The sequence below is a fragment of the Neovison vison genome, chromosome 6 (assembly GCF_020171115.1).
Source record: "Neovison vison isolate M4711 chromosome 6, ASM_NN_V1, whole genome shotgun sequence".
Lineage (NCBI taxonomy): Eukaryota > Metazoa > Chordata > Mammalia > Carnivora > Mustelidae > Neogale > Neogale vison.
Window position 1 is genome coordinate 81,589,784 of NC_058096.1, and position 26,445 is coordinate 81,616,228.

A 26,445-nucleotide genomic window follows, 5' to 3' on the forward strand; every position below is an offset into this window, starting at 1 on the left:
TGTGTGTGTGTGTGTATGTGTGCACGCATGTGCGTGCATTGATTTAGGTATAATTAATATACAGTGTTATTAGTTTCATGATTCCACAGTTCTATTCCCTTCTTAGTGCTCTTCAAGATAAGTGTACTCTAAATCCCCTTTATTTCACCCATCTCCCCTCTGACAACTACTAGCTCTCTATATTTAAGAGTCTGCTTTTTTGGGGCGCCTGGGTGGCTCAGTGGGTTAAGCCGCTGTCTTCGGCTCAGGTCATGATCTCAGAGTCCTGGGATCAAGCCCCATATCGGGCTCTCTGCTCAGCAGGGAGCCTGCTTCCCTCTCTCTCTCTGCCTGCCTCTCTGCCTACTTGTGATTTCTCTCTGTCAAATAAATAAATAAAATCTTTAAAAAAAAATAAGAGTCTGCTTTTTTCCCCTCTTTTTTCATTTGTTCATTTTTTTAAAATTCCACATATAAGTGACATGAAGTAGTATTTGTCTTTCTCTGACTTATTTCACTTAGTATTATACTCTCTAGGTCCATCCATATTGTTGCAAATGGCAAGGTTTCATTCCTTTTTATGGCTGAATAATATTCCAGTTTTTATGTATACCACCTCTTTATCTGTTCATCAGTCAGTGGACATTTGGTTTGGTTCCATATCTTCACTATTGTAAATAGTGCTGCAATAAACATTGGGTGCACGTATCTTTGGAAATTCTTGTTTTCATTTTTTTGGATAAATACCTAGTAGTGGAATTACTGGATCATATGGTAATTCAATTTGTAAGTTTTCTGAGGACTCTCCAGACATTTTCTACAGTAGCTACACCAATTTGTAGTCCCACCAACAGTGCACGAGTGTTTCGTTTTTCTCCACATCCTCACCAACACTTGTTATTTCTTGTATTTTTTATTTTAGCAATTCTCACAGGTATAAAGTGATTTCATTGTGGCTTTAATTTGCATTTCCCTGATAATTAGTGATGTTGAGCATCTTTTCATATGTCTCTTGGTCATCTTTATGTCTTCTCTGGAAAATGTCTATTAAAGTCCTCTGCCCGTTTTTAATTAGATTATTTAGGGTGGTTTTGTGTGTGTGTGTGTGTGTGTGTGTGTGTGTTGAGTTGTATAAGTTCATTATATATTCTGGGTACTAACCCTTTATTGGATATGTTATTTGTAAATATCTTCTCTCATTCAGTAGGTTGTCTTTTGTTCTGTTGGTGGTTTCCTTTGCGGTGTAGAAGCTTTTTATTTTGGTATAGTCCCAACAGTTTAATTTTGCTCTTATTTCCCTTGCCTCAGGAGACCTATCCATAAAGATATAACCAAAGCCAATGTCCAAGAGATTGTCCATGCTTTCCCTTGGGAACCTTACGACTTCAGGTCTCAAGCTTAGGTTTTTAACCCATTTTGAGTATTTTTTGAATATGGTGAAAGAAAATGGCTTAGTTTCCTTCTTTTGCATGTAGCTATCTAGTTTTCCCAGCACTGTTTGTCAAAGAAACTTTTTTCCCTTTGCATATTTTTGCCTTTTTTTTCACAGATTGGTTGACCATATAAGCGTGGGTTTACTCCTGGACTTCATTCTATTCCATTGACCTCTATGTCTATTTTTTGGTGCCAGTACCACACTGTTTGGATTATGGTAGCTTTGTAGTATATCTTAAAATCTGAAATTGTGATACTACCAACTTTTTTCTTTCTTAAGATTGTTTTGGCTATTCAGGTTCTGAGGAGCATGTGTCTGAAAAATTACCGTGTTACCAACACACAGAATGACTGTGTGGAAAGATGTGGATGTTGATGGCTGAGTAAAATATCCAGAAGCATCAAATTCTGAATGTGAATACATTTGGGGAATACCTTAACTGATTTCTCTTATATTTTTCCTTTCATGCATATACAGAGTGAAATTTGGGGCACAGAAGTCCAACTAAGTCAAACGACTCTTTTAAAATAAAAAAGTTTAAGGGATAAAAAAAGCATTGTGTCCTAACAATTGACCATAGTTTTTATTTTAGTTGTATACAAAGTAATAATGCATCTTATGCTTAACAATATCTTAGACTGACAAATATTTCTGACCAACCTTTTCTATTATAAGGCAATGGCAGAAATCATACCAATGGTTACTAAGTGAAGAGGAATTAATGACATTTATAAGGATAAATAAATAAACCGATCACATGTCCACATTTTCCCCCAGTTTTATGTCCAGGTTCTAGGTGGGCTTCTGAGAATTTACGTACCATGAAGAGGCCTGAGCAAAATAATCTGAATTGTGAATTTCCTGTTTTTCTATACCTGCTTCCTATAGTTATGACACCTTGTCTTGAACATATAGAGTGAAGGATAAATAAGGATATCTTGCTGATATATCTGATATGTCACAAGTTTCTAATTAAGGAAATATCTTATCAGTGGCTATGGGTATAGTTCAAGTGTTAATTAAAAAGCTTAACTGTCCTTAATTGTGTTTTCATTTTGGACATGTGGCCAGTGGTGTGAAAAAATTTGTCTTGAGTTTGTCTTCAGAGTTTCCTAGTGGGGGTTCTCTGGTGAAACTCCCTCCAGGGAAGCAGAAGCGTCTCTATCTGGAAGTTTCTTCTATTCAGCAGAGCTCAAATATTTCCAATTTGGCCTCTCAATTTTACTTTCTCTGTTATTCCAAGACCTGTGCCCATGCAAATGTAGGCCCATTGTTACTTTGATGGCTGGTTCAATTTGTCAGAATATAATAAATTTTTCTCCAAACCCAGATGTTAAGAATTTCTGATAAGTAGCAAACTCTCATCCTAACAATTTCTCTTTTAACCACAAATAATAATAAGCACATAAAGCGGATTGCCATCTGTACACTTGCATGTTTAAAATTCTTCAGATAGTAGCAGATTCTTTTCTGTTTTGTATGAATCCTGTTTTGCCTGGCTGCATAACTGAATGTTTCCTGGCCCCCGCTGGCTCTGATTTCCAATGGCAAAGAAGCCATAAATCCCAAGTGGACTCCGCACAAAGCATTGGTTTTGACTTGACTTGTAGGAAATTGAGTTAGTCAGACATGTGCCAGGTAATTGGGAAAAACATGTTTTCTTGAGCAAGAAGAATAAAGTATTATGAAATATTTTTAAAGGTTGATGGAAAGAATCCCTCAAAGCTACCTAGCATGGATGATTTAATTGTCTGAAATGTCAAGACTTTTAATGTTGAATTTCCCCTCTCCCTCATAATAAAAATAAGGCTTTTTAAAAATGGTATTCATAAAATGGCCTTGTTGAATGCCCTTCTCCTACAAGGTTCTTGTAGTGAGGAGCGGTGTGCAAAGGGACTGAGAACAGGTCTTGGAGGCGGGCTCACCTCAAGTAAACCCCAATTCTGCTGCTTCCTGACTGTGTCACCCTGGGCAAGTTATTTCACTTCTCTGTGTCTCATGTTTTGTCATCTCTGTAGGTGTCAAAACATACTACTTCCCCATGGGATTGTGTGCAGATTAAATGAGTTAATAATATATAGTGTTGCTGAGAGTTCCTAGGATACAGGAAATGCAGTGTAAGTCTTAGCACTGTTAGTAATTGCTGGGGTCCCTCGTAGAGCCTGTTGGAGAAACTGACTTCCTAACTGCCCTGCTTTTAATAAACTGAGATGGAGACTTAGCAGTTACAAAGTGCCTACTCTGCAATTCCTACAACCATCCAGAGAGGCACCTTCTTGCGCCATTTTGGGGAGGCTGCCGAGGCACAGAGAGGGTGAGAGTCCTGCTCTGTAGTGCGCATGAAGGAAGGGGCATGGCAGAGGCGGGGTTCATCCCCAGCTCCCGCTAACCATGCGCTCCACAGTCCTTCCGCATTGCCATGAATATTCTACAATGAGCATGAGAAGATAGGGTGCGGGTTCAGTAGCCTGTGCTCTGTTTCTAACCAGCTCTGTCACTGCGACTCAATGATCCTTTGACGTTAATGCCAAAGAATTCCAAATATCAGGTAACGAATCGAGACCAGCTGAGATCCAGGTGAAACTGCAGAGTAAGTGACAGTTCAGCATTTCTGCGATCTCGTACCTCCACAGCTCTCTGTGAATGCACCCTGCTGAATCTACAGGCATCCCTCTTGTCGGTCAGCTGAGAACAGCAGCATAAAGATCTATAATGACACCTGAGGTCACAGGCAGGGTGACAGAGCTGGGTTTGGAACCCAGGCCTTTGCCGGCTACAGCAGGCCTCTGGCCACCACCTCCTGACCTGTCTGAGGTTGCTGGTTATACAAGGCCCAGGATAGAGCAAGCCCTTGCAAGGAAAAACTGGCAGAATGAGATCACTAAGAACGAGGGAGTGGTGCCTAAGTGGCTGAGTCATTTTGGTGTCTGCCTCTTGATTTTGGCTCAGGTCATGATCTCTGGGTCGCGGGGTCCAGCCCAGTGTTGGGCTCTGTGCTTAGCAGGGAGTCTGCTTGGGATTCTCTCTCTTCCTCTCCCCCTGTGTGTGCACACACACTCTCTCTCAAAAAAATTAAAAACAAACAAAAACGAATAAGGGAAAGTACTAGAAACGCCTTGAAAACCACCACCCTTCTGTATCAAGAGTTAGCATATAGAGGCTTCTACGACTGTGGAAAGGAACAAAGGAGTTCTATTTGGAGCTCTTCTTTGCTGCACATTTCTCACACCGGCTCAGGATGTAGAGGGGGCACAATAATGATACCACCGTGGTCTCATGAAGACTTCCAGGAGCACCTTCTTTAGAGTGTTCCAGAAGATACGTATTAAAATAAAGAACAGTATCTGTACCTGTGCTGGTGTGTGAGGACTGCTGCCATGATGAAATACTGTAGATCGAGGGGCTGAAACAATAGACATTTATATTCTCATGACGCTGGGGACTGGAAGTCTAAGATCGGGGAGGGGAGTCATAGGGTCCATTTTTCCTGCAGCCTCTCTCCTTGGCTTGCAGATGGCTGTCCTCCCCCTGTGTCTTCACAGGATCTTCCTTCCATGTGTACCAGCGTCCTCCTCTCCTCTTCTTATAAAAGACCCTAGTCCTATTGATTAGGGCCTGCTTTAATGACCTCCTTTTACCTCAATTACCTCTTTAACCCCCGTCTCCCTGTCTTACTGTAATACACGTAATCCAGTCACATTCTGAGGTACTTACTGAGACTAAGGACTTCAACATGTGAATCGGGGTGGGGGTGGGGGACAAAATTCACCCATTACTACATCTCTGTCTACATTTATATCTCCATCTCCACTGATACATCATCTGTGGGTCTTACTTGAATCTGAAATAATAATAACTCTTCCAAGTCTTACTGTATGACAGTAACAGGATTCCTATCTAATTTCCCACCTTAATTAGCATGTAGCCTGTTAGCACTAATTTACTGGGCATGGGCCAACCATGAGTCGATTCCCGGACACCCGAGGACTGTCGCTCCATTGATGCTGGGAAGGGTGAGCGCAGCTGAGTGAGTCCCCGAGCTTCCAGCAGGCTGTCAGAGCCTGTGCGGCTTCCGATCAGAAAAGGCCCACTGCAGGCCGCATGAAAGGGGCTTGCTCTGTAAAGCCTGCCTCTGGTCCATTCGTCCGTTCTTTTAGAGCTGGGCTGAAGGCAGACCCTTGTCAGTACACGAGAGGTGCAGATGTGAATGTGGGACAATGACTTGCTCCCTTGAAGGAAGCAGCCTGGGTGAAAACTAGACTGTGCAGGATTTTCTTTTCTTGTCTTTTTTCTTCGTTTTAAGGAATCCAGTTTATCCAAGAATCTGGCATCTTCCCATACATCTCCCTTCCTCCCTCCCTCCTCCTTCTTTCCTTTGCTTCCTGACTCCTTCTCTCAATTATTCATACAGTGAAGGCCTGCTCTGTATAAGGCACTCTGCTTGGTCCTGTGGGGGATAGAACGGTGACTCAGAGGTGCTCTGCCTCGCATGTTTTGTTCTGTTAACTGCATCCCCAGTCTGGTTCGGGTTATGCTTTCAGAGAAGCCTGAAAGCCATCTTGGCTAACAGTGTGCTGATTTCCATGCCCCCCTCTGCTTCCCCACCCCTGTGAAATTGGCAGGACTCTTAGGTCAGCCCCTAGCCACCTTTCCCCTCAGCCAGTGCCCAGGGAAGCGCCTGACCCCTCTGGGCCTGTGGTGATCACCATGCTCTGTCTTGCCTATCAGGCTGCTTTATTTCCCTTTCTCTGAGCTGTTCCTTTGGATTCCTCCCACTTCTTCCTCTTCTTATTTTGACTCTTTTCTTGATACACATTGATCATCTCCGATGAGCCAGCTTCGTGTGAAAACATGAAGGTTCTAATGATCTGCTTCTTCTCTGCCCACTGCTGTTTATTCCACGGAACACAGACATCTTCAAGAACTCCCTCCTGGGAGCCCAGGGTAAGAAGAAGGCCTCATTTGTCCCTTTCTGCAACCCTCACCCCCCTCTGAAAGTTATTTCTCAACCACTGAACAGTAGGTAGTAGACTTGTTTTCTAAAATCAAGAGTGGGAAGGTCATGAAGGGTCAAGGATGAGCTTCCACAATGTGGAATGCAGGTTAGAAAATGTTGAGATTCATCTCTGGAGTAGAATCCAAAATAAGCTCATATTCTACTGAAAATTTTTCATTCCTATGACCTAATTTAGCTGGAAAGAAGTGGTCAGATCTGCTTTTTTTTTTAAACAGAGAGCTACAGCCAGAAAGTGTGTTCTCCCCACACTTGCCAACCCCTGGGAAGACGACCTCTCCCCTCTCCTGTTCATCAGATACACACCTCAGGTGAAGTCCTACTCCTTGATGAGGGCTGCCTGGGCATACTTTGAGCTCCTTGAGGTCCAGCCTTTGCCTAAGCCAACTTTGTAGCCCAGCAACAAACGGAGACCAGTATCTGTTAGGGACTCCATAGAAATGTGGGGAATGAATCCAAGAACATTCTCTAGCCTTCTGCAATTCCTCTCCTGCTTAACACTAGCATATTTAGTGTCTGTACCCCTCATTGGAGCACGGATGCACCTCTGACTTGTTAATTAGACCCTTTAAGACTGAGTGCCTTGTCCTTCCCACACATTGCCAGTTCCTTGAGGAGAGGGACAGTGCATCATTTCCTCCTGTATTTCTATTGCCTAGTACAGAGACGGTGCTCACAGATATTGTTGATTGAAGCACTGTTCCTTTTTGCCTGGCAGCAATGTCTGTTGGAAATCACAGTTAGAAAACTGATTTTGCAGAAGCCACGTTTTTATTGTAAGTACATCTACAAAAGGGGTCTGGCTTCTGTGTATCTCAAATGGAGAGACCAAGCGTTACTGGCCCATTGGTGCTTTGCTGTGTTCAATCACATTTCTTGAGCAGTTGCTTGGCACCTGACACTGAATCACACAGTGTTTCTGCCTCACGGGGGTTCAAAGTCAAGAGGGGTGTTTTGCTGCCCAGCCCTGACCAGGGATTAGTGTTTGTCAGCACCAGCTGGCCCCAGATGACCGGCGGGCACTGTACATGGTTCCAGACACCTGGCCTGGACCTTCTGGGTTGTGACGTGCCCCTGCGCTTACCTAGCGTAGCCCGCGCTTTGGCTGGTGCCCAATAGCTGTCTCTTCCCCTATCTTTGGTCCTCCTCTGAAACCCAGAATAGATTTTCCAGCAAGTTAGCTGTCTTGACTGAAAAACTCTGCACCGTGTTTTCTCTGGAAACTTCAAACTTAGCGTCTCAAGGAATAACGGCAAAGGGGAAATGAACTCTGACAAGGCTAATAACAGGGATTTCAAGTAGCGTTTTAGGAAGCCAGTCGCAGAGTATTCACGTGTTAATTCATGGCGTGTTCTGTGGCAGGAGCACCCCCACTCTGCCCTCCCCCAGTTCCAACTGTTGTGCTGCAGCGGGATTTGGTGTGAGTCTGGGCAGAGCCCCCCCCAGCCCTCCTTTTACGAGCTGCCCTCCCGATTCTGTTACAGGCAGAGTCTGGTGAAAGTGATCCTTGCCTACCAGTCGCACAAAGGCGAGGAGCTCTACCAGCCTGCTCCTCCGTGCAGCTGCAAACCGGTGCCAGTGCGGGCTGTGCGCGCTGGGCTTTTCACCTGAAAATGAGTGGGGAGGGGTCTTGACGAGTCCCGGACACCTCCGGGAGTGGGGCGGGGAGGGAGCTGACAGCCGGAGGGGCTGGAGACCGCTGGTCCCCAGGGATCCCCAAGCAGCTTGCCATTAGCTGCTGCTTGGAGGCTCCGCGTACCAGTCGAGCATCCTGCCTGTGGTCCAGAGGGCTCTGGCGGCGCATCTTGCGGTATGCCTGCGTGGATTTGAGCCATCGCCCAGAGGCGAGCCCGCATTCAGACACGGTGCACCGGCTGGGGCAGGGCTGCGTGCAGTCAGTGCGAGCGCTCCGCTTTCGGCGTCTGCAGAAGCCTCCCGACTGCATGGATTTGGCTGACTGATCCGCGGAGGTGACTGCCCGGGAAGACTGGCGAGCCTGATCCGCACTCCAGCTGCTGTGACAACTTCGGGGCTGGCTGTTTACTTCTCTGGGGGCCCGGGACTCTGTTGGGCACCGCAGTCGCTCCTGCCACTGGCCGGGCTCTGAAGTCGGCCGCGAGGACTCCTCTGACGGCATCCCCAGGAAAGGGGAGGGGGGAGCGAGGAGGGGTTAAAAGACAGCAGAAACCCCCCCCCCCCTCAGCTGCTCAGCCTCCCGTGACTGCCTGTGTTCTGGGGTTCTGAGAGGGACCGCGCGCTGCCCGGGGAAGCAATGCAAGTCTCCATAGCCTGCACAGAGCACAATTTGAAGAGCCGGAATGGTGAGGACCGACTTCTGAGCAAGCAGAGCTCCACCGCCCCCAATGTGGTGAACGCAGCCCGGGCCAAATTCCGCACGGTTGCTATCATCGCGCGCAGCCTGGGGACCTTCACCCCTCAGCATCACATTTCTCTCAAAGAGTCCACCGCAAAGCAGACTGGCATGAAATATAGGTATGGATGTCAGATTCCCTCTGCCCGGGCTTTTTGTGTGCTATACAGGGGCAGTGGGGGGCAGTTCATGGGTTTTGAAAAGTGTGACTTAGCCACGGGCGGGTTGCCTAATTTAGAATTCTCCCGTGTCTTGAAAAAAGCTCCTTAGGAGAGGGGAAGCCCGAAGTGGCTGTGCTGTGAGTGTATAGTATTTTTTTTTTTTTTAAGGCAGCCTATTTTGTACATTCTCAGGTGCTGGGAACACCTTAGGGGTTGTATGAATTCCAGTCTGCGCAGAGGAACACAACTGCTGGAAGCTGTATTGAGATCAGGGTAGTTTTTCAACTGCCAGTGTGATGGTCCTATTTTATGGCGTAGACTGTAGTTTCTGTGATTTTACTACTCAAATTAGTTTTCCATCTAGTACTGCATAGTGATTTATCTTTCAAAAGACCAAGACAACAAATGCTATGCAAGCCCTTAAGGAAGTTTTGTTGCAGGAAAAAACGCCCATTACGGTAAATTACATTGAACGCTGATGTCTTTGAATCCAAATTACTACTTGAAATAAAATGGAGAACTTCTTGTGAACTAGGAAGAAAAAGTTAATTGTTTTAATGTGAGTTTCCTCCTACATTTGAGCTCCCTCTTCCTCTAGGTTGTTTTCCATAGTTGGCAACCTTCCTGGTAATAGTTAATGTTCTCCTTAATAAAGGATGACTTAAATTTGATAAGTAGAAAATTTCATTATTCAATTAGGTGACTTCTGCCATCTCATTCTATCTGCTTTGCACTCAGCCTTCCTGGCTTTATTTCTTTAAACCTACTGCACTTTTGTCTCAAAGTCTTTACAGATGTAGAGGAGAGAAGCAAGTGGCGCATCTTCCAAAAGGCTTTGGTTATTCTAGCGTGCAGATAGGATTTTTGTCAATTATTTACATTGGAAATAATGTAATTATTGTTATTAATGTAATTTTTGTTAGGAACCCAGTTTTAGGTTTGAAAGAACTCAATGTGATTAAAATAATGCACACCTGAGACCTCCCATGTGGGGCTTCTGAAAGAGGCATTTAAGTCAATTTCTATAAAAGTTACCCTTGTGAAAGTTTCTTTGTGGAGTTACAGGAGGGCTTCTCATTGCAAAGGCACAGAACACTCTTGTTTTGATATATTTCTGAGCCATTAAGAAAGCAAGCTATGGGTGTGGGTTGGGGGGGAGGGGGTACCTAAAGCTTTTTGCCCCAACTGCAGTAGGATGTTAGCAGCCTGACTTCAGGCAGCTCTGCTTTCCCCAGTATTGCCATGGTGGTGAGTGGGGCCCTACAAGGACAGTTTGCTAACCGAGGCTGCAGTCTCCGGTGCACTGGCATTTTGGATGGCTGCTTCTGTGGCCCGTGCCCAGCCCTGCCCCACAGACACTGAGCTGCTCTGCAGGCAGCTGGGGTGCTGCGAGGGGAACAAGCTGCCGCCTTCATCAGCAGGGTCCAGAGGAAGGCGCCACCCGGAGATAAGGCAGATCCCAGAGGTGACCTGAAGTGTGGCCGCCAGCATTTTAGCAGCACCTTGAGCTTTGAGCTTGGGCACCTTGAGAAGAAATAAAAAGTAACACCCTTTGTCTCTTGTGGCAGAGTTTCATAGATGCTCATGCAGCATTGTGTTGGAAGAGTTTGGTTTTACGAAGGCAGGAGATTTCCATTAAGGTTTTTCTGGTAATATTCATAGCTGAGCTCAGGCTGGAGATAATTGCCTGGCTTTACAAAAGCTCAGTGTGCGAGTAAGATTCACTTGGGCATCTTCCATTACTGGCAACTAAGGACAGCTCTTTTCTGACAAAAAAAGTTAGCCATCTGTGGTTTTTCAGTTTTCTTTGAGTCATTTGTTGTTTATGGTGACTGGACAAGTTTCTCCACTCCTCTCTTATCCAGAACCATTTTACCTATGGTTTTGTTGTGTGTGAGTAGGACTTAACCCCTCTCTCCTTCAAATTCCACTCAGAGTGCCTTTAGGTAAGAGATTATAAGATTACGTCAAATGTACACTAAGACTTTCTTAGGGTTGGAGAGAAAGGGAGGGAGGGAGAGAAGGATTAGCCCTATAATTCATAAAATATGATAGAAATATTTTTGTTAGCTGAATTGTCCTTTCCGTTGACCTTAATGTCACTAAAATATCATGTGTGATTGATAACAAATAGCAAAAATTAAAAAGTGGCTCATCGTGTTTACAATACCTTTCTCATCTTTAAATAGTTTCTCAAAGCATAGCTTAATCTGGGATCCATGAACTCTATAGAAGATTTAAAACAACAACAGGGTCTTTTCATACATCTTTTTCCCAAGGGGAGGGCTCCTAGCTTTCATCAGAATCTGACAATGTCTACTACTCACTTTTCCTTTTTGACAAAAAACAGTGTTAGAGTGTAGAATTTTAGTCAATAAATATTTATTGAGCATCTATTCTGTACAAGGAACTCTACTAGAACTGGTTTCACAAAGGTGCAGAAAGCAGACTAGATTTGGGGCTTATATTCAGGTTGGGGAAGCAGACCACAGATAAGAAAATAAAAAGTAATGCTCTATTAGGAGAGATTCTTTGGAAGGCTATATTTGGAGAGGGTCATGGTCATGCCCGGGCTACCTCAGCTTCTCTATTTTGAGGCTACCATCTCTGCTTCAGTCTCAGAATTATGGTTGCCTCTTGGAGCATGAGGAATGGTGCCCAGATTGGCCACCTATTTGCCAACCCAAGGACTTTTTTTTTTTAAAGCTCCAACCCTGCTGCGTAAGGTGCTACAACCCTGATAAATGAGTAGAATGCCTTTCACTCATTTAATGCCTTATAATTTTTAAATCCCCACTCCTATTCTAGCCTGTGATTATCATCCATTAATTAAGAGCTCATGAACTTGGGATTTTAGAAGGAATTAATGTATACTTATGTGAAGCATCTGAATTTTGCAAGAATAAAATACTCAAAGCCACTGTTACCTTCACATTGCCATTGTGCAAAAATCTCACATAAAGTTAGCTATTGTTTCAAGGCTAAGGATGAAAAAAAAGTCCACTAGAGAGATCTGCTATTTAAATGCTATTTTCAGCCTGAGAGAACAAGATTCCACCTAACATTTATCCTGGGGACTATCCTGTATGTAAATAAGACTATTTCATTTCTTATAGTTCTTACACTTGTGCTTTGTTAATACATGAGAGTTTATTTTAGTTTTGTGTGTTTTTAATCTCCGAGTTCATCACACTGTGTTAGAGTTTGCTGTATACTCTGATATATGTAGACACATACACACTTTTCATCCTGTGAAAGCTAAATTTGTTTTGTTGTTGTTGCTTATTTGGTCGGTTGGGTGTCTTTTTTTTTTTTTTTTTTAAAGATTTTATTTATTTATTTGACAGCACAAGCCCGGGGAGCAACAGGCAGAGGGTGAGGGAGAAGCAGATTCCCTGCTGAGCAGGGAGACTGACCCAGGGCTCAATCCCAGCAACGTGGGATCATGACCTGAGCTGAAGGAAGATGCTTAACTGACTGAGCCACCCAGGCACCCCAGGTGTCTTTTTTAAAATAACATTTTGAAAGGATCCTGCTGGCATTTCACGTGGTCTCAGAGCTTTTGTCATTCAGAATTGAGCACATTTGTACTGATAAGCTACCCACCCCCATTCTAAAATTGTTACTTTAGTCCTAGAACAATTTGAATATTGATGGCCCAATTTCATCTAGAAAAATCTTACCTGTAACCTATACACCCATGTCAGTAAAACATTGTGCTATAATGTCACATATAACAGGCTTTGAAATTCTTACAAGAATCAATTTTGTTGAGCAATAATCTTTAAATCCCACTTTAAGAAGTTATTTTTTTCAGTTTTTTTAGGTTAATCATATTTAGCCATTTTTTGTCACTTTAAATTTTTTTTGAAATATTTACAGATTCACAGGAATTTGAAAAATGTAGAAAATTTCTGTGCACCCTTAATCCACTTTTCTCTAGGGGTAACATCTTCTGTAACTCTAGCACAATATCAAAACTAATAAATTGACATTGGTACTATCCACAGAATTTATTCAAATTTTACCAGTTACACATGTATTCATATGCATGTATGCTTATATGTCTATGTGTTTTTTATCACATGTGGAAGTTTGTGTAACCAGCACAGTGAAGAGTCCAAACTATTGTATCACCATGAGGCTCCCTCAGCTATCCCTTTGTAACCACATCCATATACCCCTCTAATCCCTAGTCTTTGGCAACCACCACTCTCTGATCTAGCTCCATAATTTTCTTGTTTCAAGAGCATTTATATAAATGGAATCCTATAGTTTATAATCTTTGGGGATTTTTTTTCACTCTGTGTAATTCTCTTCAGACCTGTCCAAATTGTTGCGTGTCTCAATGGTTCATTCCTTTTTTTTTTTTTTTTTTTTTTTTGCTGAGTAGTAGTCCATGGTATGGATATTTTGGTTTTCCTTTGGTGGATGATTTGTTTTAAAAAATCAGGTCATTGTCATTCTTATTTTTAGCATGTATTAGATAACTTCAGTTTACAGCATTATCCTCAAATTCCTTCCATGCCTTTCAGTAGCTCAGGGAATACAATCCAAACTACCTAACATGGCGCCTGAGCTTGTTCATGGTGTGGCTTCCATCAGTTTTTCCATCAGTTTTCCCATCAGCTTCCTAGAGAGCCACTCTGTTCTCATCTTTCCTCTGATGACCACATGCTTCATCAGAAGGAGGACTCCTCATAGTACCCTGAACCTTCTTGTTTTCTTATGCTTCTGTATCCTTTTCTGTTCTCATCCTTCTACTCTAGAATTCTCCTACCTCACTTGGTCAGGCAAACTCCTATGCATCCTCTAAGACCCTAGCATCACCTTCTCAGTGAAACCTTTCCCATCTCCACTCCATGTAGCATTATGTAAGTGCTCTTTACTGTCTCTGCTGCAATGAATTATTTCTTTTATGGAAAGTATTGATTGCGTAGTGTTGCTATTATCTATTTGCATCAGTGTCTTCCCCATTAGTCTGTGAGCAGCTTGAGTTTTGGAGTTTATTCATCACTATAACCCCAGAGTCTAACCTGGCCCTTGGTATGTGATAACAAGTCAAGAAATGCTTAGAAAATGAATGGTGACACCTGTGGGACACTATGTTAAATGCTGGGCATATGAAGTGGGAGGGTTGTCTCTTGAGTATTTACAGTTTGGTGTGACTAGAGATCTACCCAAGAAGGCTTGACTATGTTAGTGATACAAAGAATAATTGTTGCTGTAGTTTGAGGAGACCTCATTCAGCAGGGGCACTAGGAGTCAGGGAACGGTCCCATGAGAAAAGCCAGCGAAGCTTGGTATTGAGGAAGGAGAAACATCAAGATGAGCGGAGAGGAGGAGGAGAAGTGCCGGTCGCTTGCAACAACATGAATGGATCTAGAAGCATAATACCAAGTGAAATAAGCAAGTCAAAGGAAGACAAATACCATATGGTTTCATTCATATGTAGAATTTAAGAAACAAAACAAATGAACAAAGGGGAGAAAAAAGAGACCAAAAAACCCCTCTTAAGTACAGAGAGCAAATGGATGGTTACCAGAGGAGAGTTAGGTGCCGGGGGGGGGGGGGGGGGGGGGGGGGGGGGGGGGGGGGGGGGGGGGGGTTGGATGAAAAAAAAGAATAAGATACATTTACCTTGATGAGCACTGAGGATATGGAATTGGTGAATCACTATACTGTATATCTGAAATTAATGTAACACCGTATATTAACTATATTGAAATTAAAACTTAAAATTTTTTTAAAAACAAAAAAGAGAAACTTTCAGCTAATCCATACAATTGTGAGAAATAATAAATTGCTTTTTTTAAGCAACTAAAAAAAAAAAAAAGAAGTGCCGGTCGCAGTAGGGGCGGGCAGCATGTCCCAAAGACTGTGCATGTACTGGTGAGAAGTAATGGGCAGAGGGTTCGTCAGGTTGTGGCACTTGGGAGGCTAGGGCAACTCATTTAGACATCAGGTGAACTTTAGCATTGGAGGTTGCTGATTTTCGAACAGCTTGTCTAGTTAAAGCTCTGTTAAGAAAGGATTAACCTAGCATTTCCAAAGGGGGGAAAAATGGAGGGGTTATAAATGTGAGGTAAAGAATTTGTTTAATTCTATAGCATTCTCTATTTTCCTGCAGAGGATCAAGACTATAGTGAAGACTCAGACCAGACGTCTTTCCCATGCCATTCCTTTCACAGCCCCTTCATTAAAACACACGTGTCCTCTACCGTTCTTTACCTCCCACGAATGGTGGGCAGATTTTGAATCAAAGCAATTGAAGGGAAAGATCAATCTTGTCAGCCCATTACGTAAAAGGCAGTGAGCGTGTGTGTGCGCGTGCGCGCGTGCGCGCGCACACGCACACATAAAGGGAAAAGTGGGAGGAAATAGGTGGGCTGAAGAGGGTGGAAGAGAAGAGCCAGCTCTGTGGCTGTGTTTCAAATAGAAATAATTTGATTTCAGTCCAGAAAAGAGAGCAGCTTGTTATTTAGAAAGCCAGTATATATTTATACATATATATGAAGAATGATTATATATATATATATATATATATATATATATGAAGAATACCATTGTCATTTCCACTGATACACATGGATGTGGGCTTTCCTCTCTTCCCCAAAGCAAAATGGTGAGAATGGGGAGGTAGAGAAACCTTCCTGAAAATTAGTTGCTGATTCAGTCTCATAGAGTTTATTCCACCTCTGCAAGGCAGCAGTCAGAAGTCTGGCATCCATGGGATGGTGAGAAAATGGTAGGAGGGGAGGCAGCCTCCCGGAAGTTGTTAGGCAAATGCTGTTCCAGTTCCATAGCTCTCTGTGTGTGTGTATGTGTGTGTGTTTTGCGTGTGCATGCATATGCAGCCCATGCAAGAAAAGCAATCTTTCCAAAGTGTTTCCAGAAACAGTTTACCTTCCTTCTGTAATCTTCAGTTGGGTTGTTGCAGATGAAGTGTCTAACCTCAGTCCACTCACTGCCCCTCTTTGGAAGTACATTCATTTTCTAGAAATCCTTTCTCTAAAAAAAAAAGTTCTGCAAATACTTGAACTTGTAGTAATTGGAGAAATGTCTGAGAAGGGGAAAAACTCCCATTACATGCAAAAGAGGGATCAGATTCATAAATTTGACTTTGAGTTCTCAAATTCATTTCTTCAAACTTATAATTTGTCAGTATATTCACAAACAGAATGGGATTTAGGTTCAGTGAATCAAATTAAAATATAGAACTCTTGTTTTTTTGTTTGTTTGTTTGGTTTTTTTTAAATTTGAAACTTCCCTTAGGAGAGAAAACCCCTGCATGAGAAGAATTGAAATCATAAGCATTGCCTCCTGCTTTTCTTTATAGGAATATCAAAGCCATTCTGATAGTCCTCAGCCATGATTAAAAAAAAAAAAAAAAAGGATTCTGTGCGGGAAATTGGTCATTTCATGTTTTAAAAATATTTTGGTCACCAGTTTTCCACTCTTTTCAGAACTGAAAAGTAAAGAGTGATAGAGACTAAAGAACTTAAGGCAAAAGTCTTACAAATTTCCATTTCAGTATTGAGAATTTTTAATCCCATGTGATCACTGGAAATAAGGGAGTTAGCAGTGCGAGAACTTGAGATGCCATCTAGTTCAGTCCTATTATTTATAACTGCAAGAACTTGAGATGCCATATATTTAGTCCTATTATTTTATTTTATTTTATTTTATTAAAGATTTTTATTATTTGCCAGAGAGAAAGCACAAGCAGACAGAGCAGCAGGCAGAGAGAGGGAGAAGCCAACTCCCCACTGAGCAGGGAGCCCGATACTGGGTTTGATCCCAGGACCCTGGGATCATGACCCGAGCCCGAGGCAGCCGCTTAGACCGATTAACACACACCGAAATGGCCAGTTCCTTAGTCAGAGTTACTCAAGGAGCTGATGGGAGGACCAAGGCCAAATGCAGGTCTTCTGACTTCAGGAGCAAGATTCCTTACACTCCTTCAGCTTCTACCCAGCAGCTGCCGGATATGCCCCATTTTTCAACTTGGAAAGAAGCACAGTACATAAAATGCTTCCAGAAAGGACAAGTCTCTCCTATACATATGCATACTTTGCAGTTGAAACTTTCCTCTAGAAGAAGCAAAGCCCTGCCAGACCAACTCTCTTCATCTTACAGGGTTGTGAGGACCCCAGAGGGGCCCTGTGGTATGTGTTCTGAAGCTGGACAAAAATTCAGTTACAGGTGGTAGTGTGCTTAGTGTCAGAGTTTTTAAAGAACTGACATCTCTGAAAACGATCTACAAAGCATGGGCACAGATGATAGGACCGTGCTCCATGTCAACCCCGGACGTGAAATGCTCATTTGGACATTCAGTGCTGAATATGCTTGACTCCCCGCCATGCTTTTCGAGATTGCTTTGGAAGCCTGCTCCTGAGAGTCAGTATCAAAATACATTTAAAAATCCTCATTGCAGGATGATTTTCAGTTACTCAGATTGGAAACCAAAACAGAAGCCCAGCAGCAATTCTTTTTCTTGGAATCTGCAACCAGGGAGGACTCTGAGAGCACGCGCACAGGCCATCTGGTCCAGCCCTCATGAGAAATCTGTCCTGTTTTTCCAATTTGTGCTGTGCAGCAGCTACTTGTAAGGGCCCCTAAAGAAATATTGTGTAATCTCCTTTCACGGCAGTCATGAAAAAAATTTGGCTCTTCTTTCTAAGAATTAGAATCATTCATTGAGGTCTGAAATCTTCCAAGGAAGCAATAGAGTGAGGGTTTTGAGAACTCTTGTCTGTTGTCTGGACCCTAACCATCCAGTCCGGCTGGGAAATGAAGACTGAATGAGGAGCAGTGTAGCAAGGTGGAGTGGTGAGGCAAGCAGAGGCGCCCAGGGGCCTGCTGGATGATCCCAGCCTCCTACTGACACCAGGAGAGGGAAGGGATTCCCCCCATTCCGGGCCAGCACCTGCTTGCCTGGCTTGACTGTTCTACTGCTCGATCATCCAAGAGTCAAAAAAAAACATTTGACCTGACAAAATTCCTTCTTGCATTCGATCCGGCTCCATTCCTGGTACACTGGAAGCTTCTTGGCCTGTCCTCTATTGAACAGAAAATGAGCTAGCTATAATTTCCTGTTTTATAAGTCCTCCCTGTTCTTGAAAGCCATTCCTGGGGTGCCTGGGTGGCTCAGTCAGCTAAGAGTCTGCCTTCAGCTCAGGTCATGATCCCAGAGCCCTGGGATCAAGTCCTGCTGAGCAGGGAGCCTTCTTCTCCCTCTTCCTTTGCCCTTCCCCACAGCTTTTGCTCATGCTCCCACTTTATCAAATAAATAAATAAAATCGCAAAAAAAAAAAAAAAAGAAAAAGAAAAGAGAAACCATTATTAACACTCAGCTGTCTAATTTTCAGGATGGTTCTAGTTTTTTCCTCCAAGATTTCATTTTCTGAATCTTTACCATGATTATGACTCTTATTGCTATAGCCTATGTACAATGACTACCTCTCCTTGAAGTCATCCAGAGCTGGAGGCAATTCCAAGTAGAGGCTTAGACTTTTCAGGGCAGAATAGCAAGGTCACCTAATAACAAAAACCTGCTCTGTCCCCTTCTTTGCATTTGATGGCCATGCTTACTGTTTTTAGGCAGAAAAAAAAAATCATTTTTAGCATTTTGAACTCATCTTTGAAAAAACTGCTGTGAAACAGATTTTTAAAATTCTAACCCATTAGAATCATGGAGGATGCCGGGGCTGATAGGTAGCAACTCTTAAAAGAACATCAGCTCTAAAGGTAACAATGCTAACTTAAGTATGAAAAGGGCCAATTTGCTATACAGGTTTCAGTGGTAGTTGGGTATCCAAAGAGGAAAACAGCTTATAAGTAGGACTAATGTGCCTTTTGATATATACTCTTATGGAGAAGGTTTTGGGTTTTTTTGTTTGTTTGTTTGTTTGTTTAATCTTGCAGGTTTAAAGATCAAGGCAAGTATACAGGACTATTATTATTAAACAGAAAATTTTTTTTACTGGTAATTAACATCTTCCAAGAGAGTGTCCCTGAAGGGATTCAGCCACAGGAAATTCCAAGCACAGTGTTCTCCATGATGATTTCGTATCTACTAGAAGGCCCATCTGGTTGAACAGAGCTCTTATGTAAGAAAAGCAAGCTTTTTCCTGAAGAACATATGCTAATAAAACACACTCTTTTTCATTTCTTTGAAATTAATTCCACTTTAAACTTGGTTTTTATGTTACTGGGTTTTTTGTTGCTAGAATCTTTGGCCTGAGACCACAGCAACAAGCTGGTTTATAAAAATCAAGTGTGTAAATAACATGGCTTTACCGAATGTGACTCTTCTCTCAACTCAGGAAGAAGAATTCCTCTGAGGCATTTTGATGGAAATGGGCCTTTTGACTCACCATTACTCCATTTCCAAACTCCACATGCCCAAGCACCATTATGGAGTCTTTACATTTACCGAAAAGACTGGAAATGCTCAGAAAAAGTCTGTCTGATTTCGGAGGGTTTTCATCTTGCTGCAGAACATATTTGTCCGTTATAAAAGAAGATCTAGGAACTACTTAAATAGTGGGAGTGGGGAAATTTGTGGTCTGATGTACAACTTCTTTCTCAACAATGTCTTCTTTTTCATTTGCAAAGCAGTTTCAGATTTCAGTTTCCCTCAAATATGGTTTCTTCAAAAGCCATCTTCTGAAATCAGGAAGCTTGGATCTTCGTTTCCAAAAGCACAGGCTTACTCCTTACCCAGAGAAGAAAGTGTATGCTTACCTGAGGACTTCAGATTCCAGCAGCTTTTCACCACAGGCTTAACAAGACCTCTGTGGTCCTGTTTCCAAAAGAGCGGTAACCTTGAAGGGAAACAACATGTATACTTAGGAAGCAAAGCTGGACACTTCCTCATACATTCATTTCCTATTGCCACTGCAACAAATGACCACAGAGTTGGTATTTGCCCACACAGATTTATTCCCTCACAGTTCTGGGAGTCAGAAGTCCAAGACCAAGATCAAGGTGTCAGGAGGGCCATGTTCCTTCTGGAGGCTTCAAGGTAGAAATTCATTCCTTTGCCCTCTCTGGCTTTTCGAAAGACCTTGTATTTCGTACTTTGCAGCTCCTTCCTTCGTATTCAAAGCACATCTTTCCACTTCCGGTTCTGTTCCCACATCTCCCTTTTTCTCACTTTGATCCTCTTGCCTTCTTCCTGTAAGGACGACTTTGATAATGCTGGGTCCACCCAGCAAATCCAGGATAATCTCTCCATCTCAAAATCTTGAACTTAATCACCTCTGCAAGGTCCCTTTTATGACCTAGAATAGCCTATTTGTGGGTTTCAGAAATTAGGGCCTTGAACCCCTTTCAGGGGCTGTTGCATGGCCTGCCGTACCTGTGATGCTCCTAAGTTATGTCAGAGAGGGGAGAGTTAGAGGAGCCCAAAGCATCAGGCATTACATCCTCTCCACTTTCTCTAGCATCTAAGACTGAAGCAAGACAGTGACAGGAATAATGAGGTCATTGAAAATGCAGGGCACTGGGGATTTTCTCTGTATAAGGCTACAGCTTAGGTTTTTAATCAGAATAAAAATTCCTTTTTGCAGAGTAGAGATCCAGTGTGAAAAAAAGTTTAAACCCTCTTATCTCAGCCTAGGCATTCACTATCTTGGCCATTATTGCTCAAGTCTGCCCTGCCTGTTGGGCCCCTCAAGGTAGCACCTACTGGAAATAAACCTTTTTGCCTTTACTTTTTTTTTTTTCCTTCTGAGATCTAAGTATAAGTTAGAAGATTTGGTGGCAGACACTGATAGAAAAATCAATGGATGGCCATAAAGATGAAGCTGTAATTAAAATCGCTGTGGCTCAAAAAAAAAAAAAAAAATTATCTGCATCCAGATTTCTTAACTAAGCCGTGAGCTGTGAATCTTAATCCATCCTAGTACCTGGGGTGGTGGGAGCTGTAGCCTTGAGCCTTTCTTCTTGACGGGCCAGTATACCTCTGATGCTTTGTGTGTGCCCTTTAACAGTATTTGAGCTTTAACTTAACCCTTTCATAAAACTCGGGCTTATTCTGCCTCTTGAATGTTGTTGCAGCCGTGTTGTGGGGGAGGAAAGGAGAGCTTTCTTGCAGGGATGTGACATTCTTCTTCTGAACCCTTCTATGAAATATTATTCTCTTGAAGCCATTAGGTTGGCCAGTCATTTTAATTGAGTCTTTCATGGTCAGACAGTGTGTTTCTCGGAGGCTGCAAGGGAAGCCATGCTCGAGTAAGTGGGAAGTGAGGAAGTGACCCCTTGGGGACCTTGCTGGTCAGGGACTGCGCCACGGCCCTGAACTCTAGAGCTGGCTGCAAGGCACGCATTAGAATGCTGTGCTGGAGGAGGAATGGGAAGGTACTGCTGTAGAATCCCTCCTGGGGCTGGACAACTCCACGTGCACGTTCAACTCCATGCTATCACCTTTCTGTAGATGTGAGCGTGTACTTAGATCCCCCAGTGAACACCCAGCCCCGCTAGTAGTACACGAGAGCAGGTGGGGGAAGAGGCTGACCTATCTTGGCTGCCCCCCAGATTATCACCAACCCTGTCCTTATTCTAACCTGAAGAAAAACTTTTCCTAATACAAATATAACAATGACAACATTGGTGAATGTTGACTGAAGAAATGAAAACTAAAACAAGTTGAAGTCTGTATATTTACTCCACTAATGAACTCTGCCTGGTTCCAGGTCATCGATGGCCCCTAAGGAAGCAAATATGAGTTTAACAAGTGTATTGCTTCAGCTTCATTTCTTCTTGGCGGGGAGGCAAGGCTGTCGCCTGATAAGACCATGGTTCAAAGTATTTTTTTTTTTTTCATGGATCAAAGTATTTGACCTTTAATGATGATTAGTTTTAGCTATAGAAATATTCACAAAAAGTTTATAGCTTTTCTTGTTGTTTATTTCTGCTAAGGATATTAGCAGAACGTAATCACTTGATAGTTTGAGATGGAAATGTTTTGGGGACAGGGTTTGACAGAGACAAATACTGATCATTATCAGAATGCCCGAATAATACTCTATGTCACTAAAATCTTTGTTGATTGTCTCATGTAAATATTTTAACTAAGGGGTTAGGTTAATATTATTTATTATCTTCGAGGAAAAGTTTGAAGCGGGTGAGAGGTGGTGTTATGCCCTTTTTCAATTACAGCAACTGAGGCACAAAAACAAAACCCAATGATATATTGTGTCGTCTGAAATATCAGATTTTGGTTTCAATGTTAAGTTCAGACAGCTTCTGGCCAATTTTTCCTTTTACTGACCCGCATATATTTATGCCAATGTTGACTCAGAACAAAAAGAAACCTAACATTGGCATGTGACATTTCTGGACAAGGTCCTGTTTTCCCTTGTTGGCAAGAGGCCGTGGAAGGGTCCAGGTTCTGGGTAGCCTCCATTGTTACTCTGCCCAGAAAACCAGGGCAGAGACAGAGCTAGAGTAGTACAGTGGTACTAAGAGTGTCTACTCAAGGTCAGGGATGATCCCAGAATCCATAGGTTGATGGGAAGTTCAGAGATTATATGGAGTTTTTTTATTTTGGCATATCATGCTATTAGAAATCTGTCTTGAGTGGTAATGAGTACATCTTCAGGTATTAGTAGGTAAAGTTATATGTGGCTCAAGAAGGAAACAGATATTTTCTAGTTGATTTTCTTTGATAGATATTTGTCATACATATTTAGCCCAGCAATGGGTGTGTGTGTGTGTGTGTGTGTGTTTAAGGCACAAACACAAAACATGGATAGTAGCAGTGAATGGCTTCATGGTATTGTAGTGAAGGCTTCTGTAACACTCGTTTACGCAGCCTTGTCTTCACTAGCAAATTACTTAAATTCTCCGTGCCCCAGTATCTGTAAGATGGACCTGGTAATCCTTTATGGGGTTCTTTGAAGGACTATGATGGATACCCATTATTATCCATCATAAATTGTCAATATCACTAACACAATAGATGAAGCCCTAAAGCACATGATGATATCATTGTAATAGGTCTTTTTTAAAAGTTCATTTGTTTTTGCTTTAGAACGTTCATATTTTAACCCTCCCCAGTGCTAGCACAATGTCTGGCTTGTTGTAGGTGAGCAATGAGAACTTGTTGGATGGGTGATTGGGTGCATGAATAATTCAGTTTTCATAAGCTTCAAAGTTATTCGTGGAACTGTATGATAATATAACCCTCTTGGCTTCCAGTGCAGGATTCATTCTTTACCAGACTTGTCCTCTTCACGGTCATGATGAGTTTTCTTTCCTTTGGTGGCAAGAATTCTTCCTGTCTGCTTCGACCTTGGCTGCTGAGAAGTCTGACCTATGTTTGCTGGTTTCTGTTATATCTACTTACACCCAGCCTCATGCAGAAAAGAAAGTGAGGTGATTCCCCAAACTGCATGGATTATAGGAAAGAAAACTAAAAAGACAGGGTTAAGACAGGAAATGACATTTGTTTCATCCAGACCTTAAAGTGTGCACACAGCCTTGAGAAGCATCTGTTGCCCATTCACTGTGTTGTTCTAAAAGATAAAAGTGTGGCTGCATGCAGGGTCCTGGGGAGGATGGTGCCAGGACTGACGGAGTTTTTGTTTTTGTTGATTTTCTGCTTAGATGTGGGTCTGTATAAGATGGTCATTCTTGAGTTATCACTTGATCCTTTCCAAAGAAGGGAGCATTGAAAATGAGGTGGTTTATAAAACTCTATTCCTTATGGTAGGAAACAGTTGAAGTCATAAAAAGAGAATACCTGCATGCAAGCTGTATTTTGGAAGCAAATTATTTTTATTCATAAATAATACAGGTTCATATTGGTCAATTAAAGTTGGTGATATAACGATTCCCAAACTCCTTCCGTGACTTGGGTTTTGAACAGAACATGATGTGCAAATGGAGCAGGTGGAGTTTCCTCCTCGAGGAACATATGGTCACTCTGGCCTTTTCTCAATGGCTGCAGGGAGCCGGGGGTCTGAATTCCTTAAGGACCCAGGCAGCAGGGCAACTTGATACCCCAAGTCCAGACCTGGTCCCTCCAGCCCACACTGAGTTACATAGAGAAGGGATCTTCTGGTGTGGTGGCCGTGGGGGCAGCTGAGGAGAGACCATTTAAAAATACCAATATATGTGGTTTCTCCCTGCACCTCTGCAGTGTTTTCTTTGTTCAAGCAAGTAGCTTATGCTTTCTTATTTGCAGAAAGTATGTTTTTTGTTTTCAAAAGCTCAGGCTGGTTGAGGAGAGGCAGGTCTGAGAGAAAAGGCTTTTCCCAGATTAAGCTGAGATTCTGCTGGATGGGAGAGTTAGTGGAAGGTCAGTGGCCCCATGAGCTTTGGCCCTGATAGCATCCAAAGAATATGATAGGATTTCACAGGGAATGGTATCAGAGAGCCTGGATGCCCAGCCAGGGGATCTCTGAAACTCCCTGTGTTGCTTGAAGGTAGCTTAGCCAACTGTCATGTAGTCTGGGATAAAGGCTGTCTCTGGGGTAAAGTGCAATAGCGGGGTGATTCCTTGGTGCCCTGGGGACATAAGACCATGGGACTGATGGCAACCCCAGCAGCATGGGGGGGACAAAGAGAGCCAGTATTGTCTGAAAGTTAAATTTCCTGTCAGCATGGCGGGAGGGCTCCCTGAGTTGAAATTAATTTATAGAAAAATTTTTATATGCTTTATTTCTTGAATACTTGAGTTTATGGCCTGGACTTCTTACCTGCTTCCTGTGCATTTTGGAAGGTTTACAAGTTGGGGAGGAAGGGCGCTCTAGGCATCATTTCAAAATGGGAAACCAGCCAACCAAAGAGGGATGAAGAAGAGGATAAATGCTTCATGCTAAAGAGACAGGAGTCCCCAGGCTTAGCCATGCAGAGACTACATATATTTGTCTTAAGAACAAGAGAAGTTATTTTTACAGAAATGGGAGACTTTATTTGAATTTTCTCATCATTTCTTTTTGTTCTACCTTACAACAATAGAAATTATTTATTTGGTTAAAACTTCCTCTTACCAGCACACTTATTCCTCAAAAGGGTGATTAAATGGTCTCTACTTTGATTTAGAACAAGAGAGAATGTGATTAAAATTGAAGCTGAGTTTTGTAGTGCATAGCTGAGTATAAAGAGGAAATTAAAGGCTCTGAAGTCATCCGGAACTGAGGCCAAGGAAAGTGCAGACATATAAGTAAGACAGGGCAACCCCATCTTAGGGAGCCTGTTGACTGACCACAGCAACGCCATCTTGGGGAGCCTGTTGACTGACCACATTATTAAACCCTCATGCAGTATTCTAACCACAATGTAGCAGGAGTTCATGGGCATATCTGTCTCATTATTAAACTATTGCCTTTAAAGCTTTTTCACATTTAATTACGGTTATTCAGAATGGAGTAGGGGTTGTACAGAATAAATCTTAGCAGAGCATCATGCTCATTTATATGGCTTCTTAACTATCAAGGTTGATAGGATTTCTAAGGAATGGATTCATTCAACAAACACTTCCTGAGCACCCACTCTGGGCCAGACACCATTCTGAGTGTTGAGCATCAAGGGGTGAATAAAACAGTCTTTGCCTTTAAAAAGCTTATATTTTAGAATAGGAAAAGAGGGAAACAAACAAAAATGTTTAGCAGATCTGGAGAAGATACCTCCTGTGAAGATAAGCAGGGCAAGGGAAAGAAAGTCCTGGAGAGTGCTATTTAAAGAGAGGGACAGGGATGTTTTTTGAAAACTTTTCATCGTGGGCTGGATGAGGGTGAGAGAGCAAGCCTTCTGAGTATTTGGGGGAAGATCAATCCAGACAGAGGAAACAGCAAGTTCAAAGGCCCTGGGTGTACTTGCTGCATCTGAAAACAGTTATGAGTCCAGTGAGGTTGGGATGGGGCCAAGGATGGAGAACAGCAGCCAGGAACCAGATCTGGGGGATCTTGTAGGCTCTGGTGAGGGTGTTAATTTAATTCTGAGTGGAATGGAGCCACTGTAGGATCTTGAGCTGAGGAGTGACAAGATCTGTTGCAGGCTTTGTAGGGATTGCTCAGATATCTCACCACAGGCATACATGTGCAAGTCAAAGGGCCAATGAGATGGTATAGTCAGGAGAAGGTGACTTGAACTGGGGAGACAGTGATAGAAGTGGTGAGAAATGGTCAGATCTCGTGTAGACAGGTCTGTGGAGTTAATGACGAAGTTCTTGCCTGTGAAGCTTCTAAGCTGGGGCTGTTTGCTCTTGTGGCTAGTCTTGTTTGAATCCAGTGCTGCCACTTACCTTGTCTTTGATGCTGGGTTAAATTTTCATCAGTAAAATGTAGCTGGTGATGGAATCTGTCTTCCAGGTTGTCAAGAAGATTAAATAAAGGGCCCAGAACACTGATCTTAAAAGCTCAACATCTTAATTCCATCATATTCATGTTAGGAAATGTCTTAAGATCAACATCAAGAGTTACTCTAGTCTTGTTTCTTTGTTCTGAATAGCTATTACTAAACGGATGGTATG

The 26,445-nt window shown here is 42.7% G+C and overlaps 1 protein-coding gene across 3 annotated transcripts in view; it reads left to right on the plus strand.

Annotated features, from left to right (window-relative positions):
• Positions 1 to 26,445, plus strand: part of KCNAB1 (potassium voltage-gated channel subfamily A regulatory beta subunit 1) — a 403,134-nt gene that overhangs the window by 139,470 nt on the left and 237,219 nt on the right. The window contains exon 1 of one of the 3 annotated variants that reach the window (XM_044251655.1): positions 8,347 to 8,921. The exons of the other annotated variants lie outside the window; for them this stretch is intronic. Within the exon in view, the coding sequence (XP_044107590.1) occupies positions 8,701 to 8,921 (221 nt within the window). The 5' untranslated portion in view covers positions 8,347 to 8,700. Of the gene's footprint in view, positions 1 to 8,346; positions 8,922 to 26,445 lie in introns of those variants that run through there. 3 annotated transcript variants of the gene reach the window in all.